At 40.1% G+C, this 13,076-nt stretch overlaps 3 protein-coding genes across 3 annotated transcripts; 2 read left to right on the plus strand and 1 right to left on the minus strand.

Annotated features, from left to right (window-relative positions):
* Positions 1-55: 55 nt before the first annotated feature.
* lamtor1 (late endosomal/lysosomal adaptor, MAPK and MTOR activator 1) lies at positions 56-4,259 on the minus strand. The gene is made up of 5 exons (XM_074680302.1): positions 4,010-4,259; positions 2,786-2,925; positions 2,609-2,686; positions 1,994-2,117; positions 56-1,754 (listed from the first exon to the last, which is right to left on the minus strand). The coding sequence occupies exons 1-5, from the start codon at positions 4,049-4,051 to the stop codon at positions 1,662-1,664; spliced, it is 477 nt and encodes a 158-aa protein (XP_074536403.1). The 5' UTR covers positions 4,052-4,259; the 3' UTR covers positions 56-1,661.
* A 1,692-nt stretch (positions 4,260-5,951) lies between these two features.
* On the plus strand, positions 5,952-8,626 carry sfrp2l (secreted frizzled-related protein 2 like). Its single transcript, XM_074680090.1, has 3 exons — positions 5,952-6,501; positions 7,765-7,845; positions 8,041-8,626. The coding sequence occupies exons 1-3, from the start codon at positions 5,985-5,987 to the stop codon at positions 8,472-8,474; spliced, it is 1,032 nt and encodes a 343-aa protein (XP_074536191.1). The 5' UTR covers positions 5,952-5,984; the 3' UTR covers positions 8,475-8,626.
* An 847-nt stretch (positions 8,627-9,473) lies between these two features.
* Positions 9,474-12,373, plus strand: tomt (transmembrane O-methyltransferase). Its single transcript, XM_074679105.1, has 5 exons — positions 9,474-9,539; positions 10,332-10,594; positions 10,683-10,879; positions 11,389-11,511; positions 11,623-12,373. The coding sequence occupies exons 2-5, from the start codon at positions 10,333-10,335 to the stop codon at positions 11,818-11,820; spliced, it is 780 nt and encodes a 259-aa protein (XP_074535206.1). The 5' UTR covers positions 9,474-9,539; position 10,332; the 3' UTR covers positions 11,821-12,373.
* Positions 12,374-13,076: the final 703 nt, after the last annotated feature.

Consider the following 13,076-nt stretch of genomic DNA (forward strand, 5'->3'; position numbering starts at 1 on the left):
ATAACAAACAGAAAAATGCCAAGAACCCATTGCAAAAAAAAAAAAGAAGCTCAAATTAGTTGCGCGGTTGAAATAATCACAGCCTTGCAGATTATCCCTTCTTAGAGACTAAAGAGCCACTCACTGTCACATGCACTCCTCCAAAGAGCACATACACATTTAAAAAAGACAAATAAATAATCACAGAAAGGTCTTGAATCATTTTATCTGCAGTGGTACATAGATTGTTAATGCTCCCCCACTCTGCTACAGCGGTTAGTTTCTGATTAATATGGACAACTTGATCATGTAACAAAATGCAATCTGAAGAGCTAACATAGGCGAGCCTTAAAAGTGTTCTTGTGTTTCATAAAAACTTTTCATCATCACAAGATCTTGGCCAGTCCTGAACAATGAACTCTCAACAAAAGAGGAACTTCTTACATTACGTCTGCATTATATTCAATCAGAAAATTCTGTACAAAGGCATGAGTATGCAAGAATCCTTACACTCTCCACACCCACCCGCCCCTTCATCTCTTTATGCTGCTATCGAATATGTGACACACTTGGATTTGATTGAAAGAGTCTGCAAACTCATTTTGTTAGTGCTTGAAAACTGCAGAAGACACATGACTGCCTGTAAACAGCAGAAACCTATGTCTCAAAGAAGCTCCATTCCCTGCCCCCAAGTGACATCTGCAGGATCCAGCATCCCCCTCAAGGTTTATGTTTTGCATCATCACCCACCAGAAGACACCAGCCATGGACAGCCTTACTTAACTTGGCCTCAAATGGAAAAACAGAGTGCTTGTTTTATGGACATTTTTTTTCACAATATTACATTGAAATATCAATAAAATCAAGTGTGTTGATTTACTTATTCACGTTAAGGTTGTAATGTCACGTTGGTTTGTGGTGCAGCACAAATGAAATTACAACCACCTCATTCATGTCATGATCTTCCTCATTGAAGACAAGATATTTTACCCTCTTTTAGCAACATTTTCATTCTGTGCAAGGGGAAAAACTAGAAAATAAGCAGTGTCAATTCAGAATGAAAGAAAAGAATGAAAGACGGAAAATTTAGTTTTTATGTCATGTTGCAAGTTAACCAGGTACAGGACTTCAAGAATTGCAACTGTGATCATTTGTATTCCTCCATGCCTAAGAGATTCCACAATTCTCTTGTTCCACTTGAGACCGAATCAAGTATTGGCAGCAAGAGCCATTACAGTCCTAAAGCTTTGGAGAACACTCTGGGCGTCACACATGCCATGCCTGTCTGAGTACAGCCTGGGGAAAGAATAAAGACACAGAGGATGGCTGTTCTGTTTTAAAATGAGATCACTGAGAGGGATGACTGAAGACTTTCCCACCGCTGGATATAACAAAGCCCGGGATGCATAGGCTGCATATAGAAGCCTTGTTGAAATATGATTACACACCTCAATGATTGCTTATGATGTCAATTAATTGATGACCGATGATTCCAATACACATCAGGACAGCCACATGGTGCAATCCTACTTCATCTTTGTCATTGTAGCAGTTTGAGGCAAAGCTAAGATTCACAAGGACCAAGATGTTATAATATAGCTGGGCTGGAAGGTGAGGATGCACAGTGACATGAAGAGAGCAGGATGGGAGGAACAGCAGGCAGGTCAGAACTAAAAAAAAAATCAAGGAATGGCAAACTGGACCACCAGTTCTTCTTTAGCATCCACTTTGATTTGGGAGATTGCACTGTAAGCATATGCAGCTATCTTGGACACCTGGAAAAGAAAAGGAACAAAAACAGCATCAATATAAAAGCATGAGACATCTGTGGATCTATTTTAAGCCACACATTTAGTTGGACCCAGCATCACATTAAAATGGCACCCAGCTTCACTGTTAAAGATTAGCTCTCAGGTGCAAAATGTAGCCAAAAATGACAACAATGCACAGTACAGAATGGTATTATACACAGTCATTTTAACACCGCTCTACATGTGTTCTGGTGGGGGATTACCTGCTGAACATCTGAGTATGGCACCAGGTCACTTGCAAGCACTTGGTGGGGCTGGCTGGTAAGGGAGGGGAGCGCAAGGGCTTTTTTCTGGGGCAGACTGTTACTCAACACAGCCAGCTTTGTACTGAAACAAAAAGAAAACACAAGCTAACTGAGCTAAGCTGCAGTTGAAGTTAAAAACACATTAAACAATGCTCTTGTGTCCTGAAAAACTAAAGTTTTATCCACTTTTCAACATGTACACACAGGTCCCTTGATGCCTCCAGATGCTTCTTAATCACTGTTGTGTAATGCAGAGGAAGCATTTTATTTTAAACCAATTCCAAATACTCTAAAAAGTTTAAAGTATGGATTGACATCTTTGTAAACTGTGAACCTTAACATTGAATGGCTCTGTTAAGTAATGCACCCATTCTATCTTCAGAGTAGAAGAGTTCTCCACGTGCATGTTTAGCAAGTTAGAGACAGCCATCTTTAGATCAGTTGAAACCTCACTTTAAAGGCCAGAACCCACCCAAACTGACACCCTATCCGTACCCCAACACTTCAAAAGAAACGTAGTCCAGCCAATAAGCAACAGTACACTATAATAATTATCACCCAACACCTTCATACCTGTATTGCCGAGCTTTGTCCATGTATTCATGCTGCTCCATCATGACAGAGTCAGCTGCTGAGACATCAATAATGTTCCTAACAGAAAGGAAATAAAAGAGCATCAATATCATTTTTATTCTTATAGAAAACATGCTAAGTCTTGACTATGAATAAGTGCATGAAGGAGTGTCTTACTGTGCTGTCTTGGTGAGAATGGATGTAAGGAGGGCCTGTTCATCTGTTCGCGCTGAGGGGACGCTGGTAGTGATCCAGTCTGTCCCATTTGGGGGTTTGCTATCTGGAGGGGGGATCAGCGGCTTTCGTTCATCATGGTCCTACAACAGATCAGCAAAAGTTTCAGTTTTCAGTCTGACAGCCCAACAAGTAAGTTGTGTCACAGAAATAACTTTAAATGGATGTGACAGAAGGCTCCAGTGAATAGCTTCAGCCATGTACAAGTGAATAGTAAAAATGGTGACACATGTTGCTACATTCCTTTCGGATACTACTTAACCCAACCACCCACTCACACCATATCTGTAATACCAATCAGCTAACAGCTAAAACCAACATTAATCTCTTATCCAATACAGAGTGACCTGTTCCCAGTAAAGCTTGACTTCTAAGTAAACCTCCAAAACTAATCAATTCCTCACTGCTTAGGACCACATAATATAATTTTGTTTACTTGATGATTATCTCACAAAAATTGTTTTGCTATCAGCCTAACTGTTAGAATTTCAGTATAACAGTACTAAATTCCTAAAGTCTTTGCGCCTCTGTAGGAAATAAGACGGAGTTCAAATGAGGGAAACTATTCAGCATAAAAGAAGAACTCCCGTCTTTCCATACTCTAAATATAGCTTTGGAGTTTAAGGGTCATGTGACAGAAAAACACACAAGACCGTGGTATCCAGAATGTCAAACACATTTAATTGACAGGCCAATTTGTCATTATTGAGTATTTGTTGGTGTCCTACAAGGACACTTCTGAGAGTTTTGGCATAAAATAAGAATTTAGCTGATCTAAAGATTATAATGTCGTTGGACGCTTTAATGGTGAGAGCTACAAAAAATCTCTATGAAGAGCCTATTTGTGAGTCTTTGTTCACAGATCTAAACACAATTTGGCCCCTCTTCCTAACTTTGAGCGCTTTTTAAATTCATGAGCTAACTTTAAAGCCTGTTCGAGTCAGGCCTCCCCCCCGAAGGCTAAAACTAGCAAGCTAAAGCTACTTCATTAAGGTGACATATCTCAAAAACACATCCATAACAATATTTTGTTGGCTTAACAGCGTAAACTTAAATGTAGTTTGTATAAGAAGTATTCCATACGGATGAAATATCATATCATAGCTTGTAACACAATAACAATCGCATATTTAACGGGACATCTTAAGCTAGCTAGCAGCTAACTACCTGCTCGGGAGTCTCGTTCTCGCTGCTGTAACAGCAACCCATGACGGCGTCCGAGGGGCCAAACTACTCAACCCCAGCTCTCCTGTTCACCGTCAGATAGAGGCCACGTTTATCTTCTGCCAAAACATAAAACTTCTCTCCTGGTTTGTTTTATTTTAGCTTCATCTAAAAGTAGGAAGCTACTGTCAACAGCAGCTCCTCAGACGAGCTATCACATGACAGCAACTCTGGTGCAACAACAAAACGACCACTTCCGCTATTTCAGAGGCTACTGTGGCCTTTGTCACGTGACGGGGGAGTTTTTAAACACCAGCTCCGGGGAAAAAGGGGAAGAAAATAGTGTTTAGTGATTTTTTGATAAGGAATTTGATTTTTCTTTTCTTTTTCATTACACTGGTATTTTAGTGAACAAGGCAGGAAGTTCAGAAGCCCTTGACAAACCTGACCCAAACATTTGAGTTACTCCTTTTTTGTGTGTTTTTTTTCCTTTTCATAGAAAACAGAAATAATTCCCATTGGCTTTCCAAGTATGCCTTAATCCTTTATTTTAAGAGAGGAAAGTTTCATACATTACTTGATTTTGGTGTGCTTTTTTGATATCTATGAATAAAAAAAGTCATTTGGGCATTATACTTTGAATGGCTTTTCTCTTGATATAGAAAAAAAATATATATCCTTTTTCTTATGATATAGATAGACCTGTTACTTTTACTCTAGAAAACAAAAAAAGTGAATGAAATAAATGTGATTTCTTATCATTTGGAGTGAAGTCTAAATCCTGAGGGGCCAGCCTGCAATTATCCTTAAATACACAAAACTGGGTAAATAAAACATTTGGCTGAATACCTGCTTAGGGTTTTCACAGAAAAGCTGAAAAACTTGAATGGTTTTACAGCTTTTCAAAGAGGAGCCTTTGGTGGGAGGACTTGGACTGCATGCATACATACTTTAAAACAGAAACAAAACAGCTGAGTATATCATTTCATGAGTGAATAAATGACCAGGTCCTCAATATGGACGTATGTTAATAAAGCTTCAGAGTAAGGTTGCTGAAAACTTAGTCATTGTAAGGCAAACTACACGGTTTACGGTGTGGTGTAATATGGGCAAGTGTGACCAACGTCAGACTTTTGCATGGATCTCCATTCTTTTGCACTATAAGGCAATTTAACAGTAATTGCGTCAAGTGCTGGCTCTCTGATGCATCAATCTGCAAGTACTATCATAGGATTTAATAAGGTTAATAAGGAACTTACATGGATTATATTTCATCCAAGTCTGAACATTAACCCCCCTGACCATATTTGCTTGGAATGTCAGTTCTACTTACGCAGTGTAACTTTTTATTTTCATAGAAGATTAAGTTAATCATATGATAGTACTGACAAAATTCCAGCAGACAGCAGGAGTAAGCATGATGAGGCATGTTTCACTCAGCTAGGATGAAAGAGTCTCCAATGCCTCTGGCTGAGTAAGATGATGTAGTAACACAAGTGGTGTTTTTTTTTTTCATTTCCACTGCCCTCGTTTCAAATGTTTTCCAAAGACGTGCAGACGATGAAACTACAATGTTTTCCAGTGTTTCTACAAATAGACCACAGAGAGACTCAGTAACTAACTTTGAACATTATCAGCTCTGACCCGCAAGACATGCTTCTCTGGACTGAACAAAGAAAGTGTTGACTGGTGTTGTGATTTTATTCAGTTCTTTTTTGTTTGTTTGTTTTTTTCTATTGTGTGTATAGCCCACAGTATAAGCATGAAAACCACATCACAAAAACATGCGCCCCCCTCCCCTCTGGCACCAGAGGCAGACAGCAGTCTGATGGGAAAGGATGATGACTGGGAGGCGCCTGCCCTCTCATTAACCCCCCGTTTCCTCCACACCCCTTTGTTTACACCTTCAGGCCGGTCAAGTCCAGGCAAAAGTGTGGCAGCTCCGCAGATCTCACTCTGTTCTTGTGGCAACAACAAAATGTTTGTTCATTTGCTCAGCTGTATTCTTTTTTATGGAGTTTCTTCTGCATCCGACAACGTGGCTGTAGTGCCACAGTCTCTCGGCTTCAGCTCATCGGTTCGTTCGGTGTGTAAACCCATTCCGAGTACTTTGTCTCTGTGCCACGGGATCGGCTACAGACAAATGCGGATCCCCAACTTGCTCGGTCATGATACCCTGAAGGAGGCCCAGCAGCAGTCCGCCGCCTGGCTGCCTCTCGTTTCCAAACTGTGCCATCGGGACACCAAGAAGTTCTTGTGCTCACTATTTGCCCCGGTTTGTGTCCCTGACCTCAGCGGGCCCGTAAGCCCATGCAGGAGTCTGTGCGAGGTGGTGCGTGATGGCTGCTTGCCCGTCATGAGCGCGTTCGGGTTTCCCTGGCCGGAGATGTTTAACTGCAGCCGCTTCCCGCGCGGGACCGAGCTCTGCATCGCGGCAACAGGAGAGCAGGAGGGACGGACAGCTGAGGAGGTCAGGGACGAGGAGGCACGGAAAGGTCAGAGGAAAAAATATTCGATCTCTCTTCATTTTCCTAGAATTATGGTGCTTTAAATTGTAACCGTATGAAGGACAAACATTTTCTCTCCTGTCGCAGTCAGTTTCATTTTAAAGCCTCTCACAATGATATGGTCTGGGAATAGAGCCAGGATTTCAATACTGGGTGGGCTAAACCAATTTTGGGTGGGCCTTAGTTTACAAAAGTTAGTTAATAACTATTACTATATAGATATACTAGTACTGTTACTGTGTATGTTATAAACAGATTTGGCTGTTTTTTGATCCTTTAAGATTTGATCAAGTTGTAGTGCATCAGAGCAATGGCTCTCAAAGGCATCAGCCAAAAAGTAGTGCTCTAACACCCCAATGGGCTGCACCTCCTCAACTTTCTATGTAGTATAGGCTGTAAGAGCAGCAACATTAACTACAGTTAAATAAAAGACAAAAAAACTACAGTCCTTCCTAAAAATCATTCTCTAGTGTTATCCATATAACACAATGCTGAATGAGCCATATTTTTTTACCAACAGGCTAAAAAATGCCAAACGTTGCTCATTTCATAAAGACAGGGTATCTTCTAACACACACACACACACACACACACACACACACACACACACACACACACACACACACACACATATATATATATATATATATATATATATATATATATATATATATATATATATATATATATATATATATATATATATATATATATATATATACATATATATATATTTTTTTTTTTTCAAAGAAAAGTTTGAGGTGGGCCCACACATGTCCTGTTACAGTAAACAAGATACTTGAGAATAAAACAACAATACACCATCAGCCTGTTCTATAACCTATAACTCTAGATTTCTTTACATTTTGGTAAAAGGGTTTGTGTCTGCTTGTTGATAGATGTGTTGTGCTTTTATTTGGGAAGAATCTTGGCTCGGTAACTCAATATCTCCATCACAGCTCATGTATCAAGTTTTTTGTTCATGTGATAATACTTCTGTAGCTTTACTGGTTGGTTCAAACCATGACAAAAGGTCAAGCAATTTAGACATTAGCTTAACATGAGACATTCAAAATCTCTCCAAGCCTGGTGTCTCAAAAGCTTAAAAAGTTAAATATCCCAAACTTAGCTTTTATGAATCTCAGTTTGTCCAATTTATCTCATTTTATCTTGAAGTTATTGGGCCTACCTTGTTGATTTTGCAGACACTCCTTTGCATAAGCCAATCCTCTCCCTGTTTCCTCCCCCCAGGCAGTGTTATCTGTGATGCCTGCAGTCTGGCTGCTGAAGGAGAGACTGACATCCAGGAAAACTTCTGCCTCAGTCCATATGGTGAGGACACACTGATGTAGTCCCAGTTATTTTATCACCATATAGTAGAGCACAATAACAAAAACCTCTGTAATCAATTCTATGAAAAACAACATAATTGATTCCAATCAAACAGACTTTTCTAGAGATAGAGAGGTTGCTTTTTAATGTGTCTAAAGTGTCACCTAATAAAAAGCACTCTTCTGTCTGCTACAGCTTTCAAGATGCGTCTGGGCAGTGTGTCAACAGTGGGAGGGGACCGTCAGCTGGTGCCTGTGGCCCGTAGTCGCATCCTGAGGTGGGCAGGGGGAGGTGCAGAGAGGGCAGAAGGAGTCGGAGGTGCAATGGCTCACAGTGCTTTGTGGCTCCAAGAAGGGGGCACATGCATTTGTCCTGGCTTAGACTCTGTGGAGGTAACCTCAAACAGAGGGTTGGAGGAAGATCAGATGGATAAGAGACAAGAGAAAGAAAGTGGAAAGGAGGGGAACAAGGCTCCGGCTGGATGGTTCCTGGCCCTGGCACAGGCTGAAGAAGGAAGACTGGTGCTGACTCGAGTGGTGAGGTGGAGCAGAGGGGACAAAGAGCTGAAGAAGTTCATCAGAGCTCTGCTGAAACAGGCCTGCCCTGAACTGTCAGCAGGGACTAAATAATCCACAACAAGCATGCCCAAAGGACAAGAGCAGCCAATAAAAACACTCACAAAATAGGAAAGTAACAGGGGCCACATCAGGGAATTCTGTCTGAACCAAACTCAGTTAACCTCTGAAATACAAATTAAGAAAGATATATGTGAATTAAATGTTGTTAAGAAATTATTCATACAGCTGTACATCTGCATAAAGAACACTTTCATGATTAGTTATAATTATCCTGAAAAAGAGGTCATGGCAAAGCTGTATAGAAAGCTACTGCTGAACAGGGTGTGTATGTGATACGATGAACCCTGCAGGTGCAATACTTGTGCAGTTGTGTGGGTTAGGCATTTTTGTACATTTGTCTATGCAGAAATAAAAAACACCTCTATATTTATTCACCGCTGTTCTAAAACCATATCATATATTCTTTGATACACAGATGATGAGACCAAGGCCAACATGTTTTGTATCTCTTTTAAATTGTGATGTGAATGATAAATCATATAGATCTGTTTCTTTGAATTTCTGCATTTTGATGTTTTTTTTTTTACTTAAATACTTCTACTCAAGGTTTTCTGGTTTTTAGTATCATGATTTAAATAAGCTTAGGCAAAGAAAAGCTTTAATGTATGAGTACACTTTTTATTATTCTCACTGTTGTTTTCTCTTTTTGGAATATATTTGGGATCTTTCCACCATGACACTGCAAAATTAGAAACTTGACTCCTCACAACCACACAGACACACCTGTTGACGTTAACTTGATACATCAAATGTCTGTTTCATCTGCTCCTCACTGTCTCACTGTCTCTTCATTTATCTTCAGTACTAAACTTTTTAATATCTGAACAAAGGCTGCCTAATCATTAATAACATCTATTCCACAGCCAGTGTTAGTCATGGTATTGTTTATGTATGTTAATTGTAAATAAATACCCTATGTTCACCGTCATGCACGTGGTGAATGAATTATTCAAAGCTTTAGCTCTCTTAGCTTCTCCTGCACACGTATGAAGCCACTCTACCTTTCTTCACTCACCTCAGCTGAACTGCCACTATCATCTTAGATCGCCAAACAAGGTGAGTACATCTGTTTTTGTACTGCTTTTGTATAAACTTGATTTTGGTTCAAATATGTTACCTGTGCAGAGTATAGAGTAACCCACGGGAGAGGGAATGTTAAGAGAAGCACAGCACTTGCCAGCTCCGCTGCAGGAAGAATATAAACATGAAAGATGGTTCCTGTCAAAATCTCATCTAATTTTACACAAACAAGAATAGCTTATTTATTAATGTGTGTTTAAAAAGAAATGACTGTTCATTCTACAAAACCCCACTATCGTGTTAATTCTCACTGTGGTCTCATGAAGGCTGTTTTTACTACTCTCTTCCTGTGTACTGCATTAATAAGGGCTCGTGTGAGTGGTTTTTTTTTTTTTTTCAGTATCCAAGGCTTCAATCATTACAACCTACAATGAACAAGACTTTGTGCAAAGCTTTTAAAACAATAGGAAGAGTTATTAAGTTTAAGTGCACATATTCATGAAATAGCCTACTGAGGATCTTGTCTCTTAATATAAGTAAGATTCAGTGAATTCACATGTTTTTTGGTATCAGAATCAGTATAGATACAAGTATAAGAAGCACACACAAGGCATTTAGCTGGATGGACTTGCAGAATGAAAGATTGGATTAAAAAAGCTGGTTCAAGTCACTTTTGGAACTGAGACATATTTACTCCTCGTTGCTGAATACCTCTGCAAAATAAAGTGCAGCTACCACATTTGTGTAAAATTCGTGAAGTCAAGACCTATCAGAGAATAACTGGCAACAGTTGTGGTGTAATTCTCATGGTGTGTGTTTGCTCACTAGAATGGTGTCTCCTGCTATCGCCCTGGCCTTTGTTCCCCTCCTGCTGACACTGCTCATCAGGTACCGGTACTATTTTGTGCTTTTCTATCGAGCTGTCCTGGTCAGGATTTGGAAGGACTGTGTCACTGGCCTGAGTAGAGAGGAGCGAGCTTTCCAGTATGTCCTCACTCATGCCACCCCTGGAGATCCTGACAGCATCCTAGATGCTTTTGATAGCTGGTGCAGCAAGGTGGAGTATATCAGCAACATTGGACCTAAAAAAGGTGGGAGGAAAATAACCTGAAATGACAAGTCCACTTTTTAGAGACATGGTTTTACATACTTTCTCCTTGTGGGTGTTTGTTGTTGTAGGAAAGATCCTTGATAGGCTTCTGATGGAGCAGATGCCCCTGACAGTGCTGGAGCTGGGTGCTCACTGTGGCTACAGCACTGTACGGATCGCCAGAGCTCTGCCTTTAGGGGCCAGGCTCTACAGTGTTGAGATGGACCAGAGGAATGCTGTAATCGCGGAGAAGGTCATCCGCCTGGCAGGTTTTGATGATGACACGGTGAGAAAGACATAATGTTATTAATTTAAGACATTTTAGGATCTATACAACTTGGGTTTTGACTGAAGCCCCCCTGGACGTCAAAGACAAAGACCATCAGACATCCTAAGTTTTTTGTCTAGGATGGCACAACAGGGGCACTAACCTAAGAAGTATCTGCTGGGACCATTCTGCTGTATAATTCAAAATGGCACATCAGAGTGGCATTATATAATGGTTACATTAGCAGCCTGTTGGAGCTCTGCCCAACAGGAGGGTTTAAACAGTAGTCCCTCCTCTGAGAGTCACTCATAGTTTAGGATCATGAAGTGATGCACTGTGGGTCCATGCATCTCCAGTATGCCTTGTGCATCTCGGCACACCCCTCAATAGAATAGAATAGAAAAGAATAGAATAAGAAAGCAGTTAACAGGCCCCCACCTTTATGGGCTTTAACACAAATCTACCACAAGATGATATAATGTATTTCATGTCCAACCCTTTAGTAACATACATGCTCTGTTCTCCAGGTTGAGCTTATTGTGAATCCATCTGATGAGGTTATACCCCGACTACGCTCTGACTATGGTCTGGAAAGGTTGGATTTCATCTTCATGGACCACTGGAAGAAATGCTATGCACCTGATTTGCAGGTGACTGGAATTTAGGAAGCAGTATAACATGTTTATGCTGAAGCTGTTGTCATGTGTGTCCTGATCCATTCCATCATAACCTTCCAGTAATCTTTCCTGTGTGTGAAACAGATGCTGGAAGGCTCTGGCCTCCTGGGGAAAGGGACTATGATTGTAGCTGACAATGTGCTGTTCCCTGGGGCACCAAAGTTCTTGAGACACATCCGTAGGAGCGGGCTGTATGAGTGGAAGGTTCATCGGGCCACATTGGAGTACAGCAAAGGCATCAGGGATGGAATGGCTGAACTGGTGTATCTGGGGACTAAGTAGATAGCGTTGGATAGAATATTACACACAACAAGCATTATGCATAGTTAGGTTAGAGGAGTGTCACGGCGAGGAAAGAATTTGTCATATTAAACTGTTTTAAGGGAAACTTTGATTAAAAAAGAGAAGTATTCCCTGATAAGTCCACGCTTCAAAAATTGAATATAGTGTAACTTGAGATCCCGCGCTGCCGGCACCTCCTGCTGTCAGAACAGGGAATTGTGAGAAGATAGAAACAGCTGATCACCTCTGTGAGAAACTCTATCCAAACATAGCTATTCTTGGGATCTTTGTTCCTTTTCCTAATTCTTGAAATTATTTAGTTGGTAAAAAAAAGTATCAGAAAGGGCCATACATCATTTGAACAACACAAGGCGTTGTTCAAAAGAAAAGACAAACATCAGTACATTACATTGAGCTACTTGGGCCACGTCTGTTCTTAATGTTTTATAAGAACTGTTTAATCCATCTATTACTTGTTGAAATCTGCCATTGTTCGACATGTTGACTTATAAACAGCAAACCTTTTTCCTTTCCAAAACATGCATTTTACAAAAAAATGATTAAGGAAGTTTTATTAAAAGAATTTATTTGTATGATTCAATATAAATAATGTAAGCTCCAGTAGGCAAAAACTCAATTTCAACATGAGAAAAGAGGATGGATTTAGTGCTGTCTTCACATTTCAGTTAACAGAAAAGACGTGGCTGCTTTTACTTTCACTTAACAGTAAGAAGATACTAAAATATTTACCTGAACATAAAATCATTTTGGAAATATTAAAAACTGTGTTTGTAACAAAAGTCTTGCAGGAATCAAACACTGCCATGAGTCATCATTTCATTATGTAGAAATGTCTCGATGAGTCTCCTTAATAGGTAACATATTATTTAGCTGACTGAACGGTTGTCAGTGCTCAGTCAGCTGTTTGAAAATGCTCTCAGAAGTGGCACATGACTGGAGATATAACATGGTTAAAATTTAAATGATATACATCGAGACTGGTGCCCAATGCTCCAGGTTGTGTGCAAATGTTTGACTGGTTACATGTCAGTGGGTTCTTGAATATGTGCATCCATATTAAACCCAGATGTTCATGTAAAGGAAAAGTACAGCTTAACAACTTATTAGATGCCAGGGTGTATGTCTATGCCACTACTTCATTGAACTACTACACACCACATTTTTCAGCTGTGTCCAACAAATTCCAAAGCCCTCATGCCCACCTCCATCTAAAGAACATGTGGGTTTTTTTTCAA

The sequence above is a fragment of the Halichoeres trimaculatus genome, unplaced genomic scaffold (genome assembly GCF_033239565.1).
Source record: "Halichoeres trimaculatus isolate MK-OKI-2021-1 unplaced genomic scaffold, fHalTri1.1 fHalTri1_scaffold_9, whole genome shotgun sequence".
NCBI classification, from domain to species: Eukaryota; Metazoa; Chordata; class Actinopteri; order Labriformes; family Labridae; genus Halichoeres; species Halichoeres trimaculatus.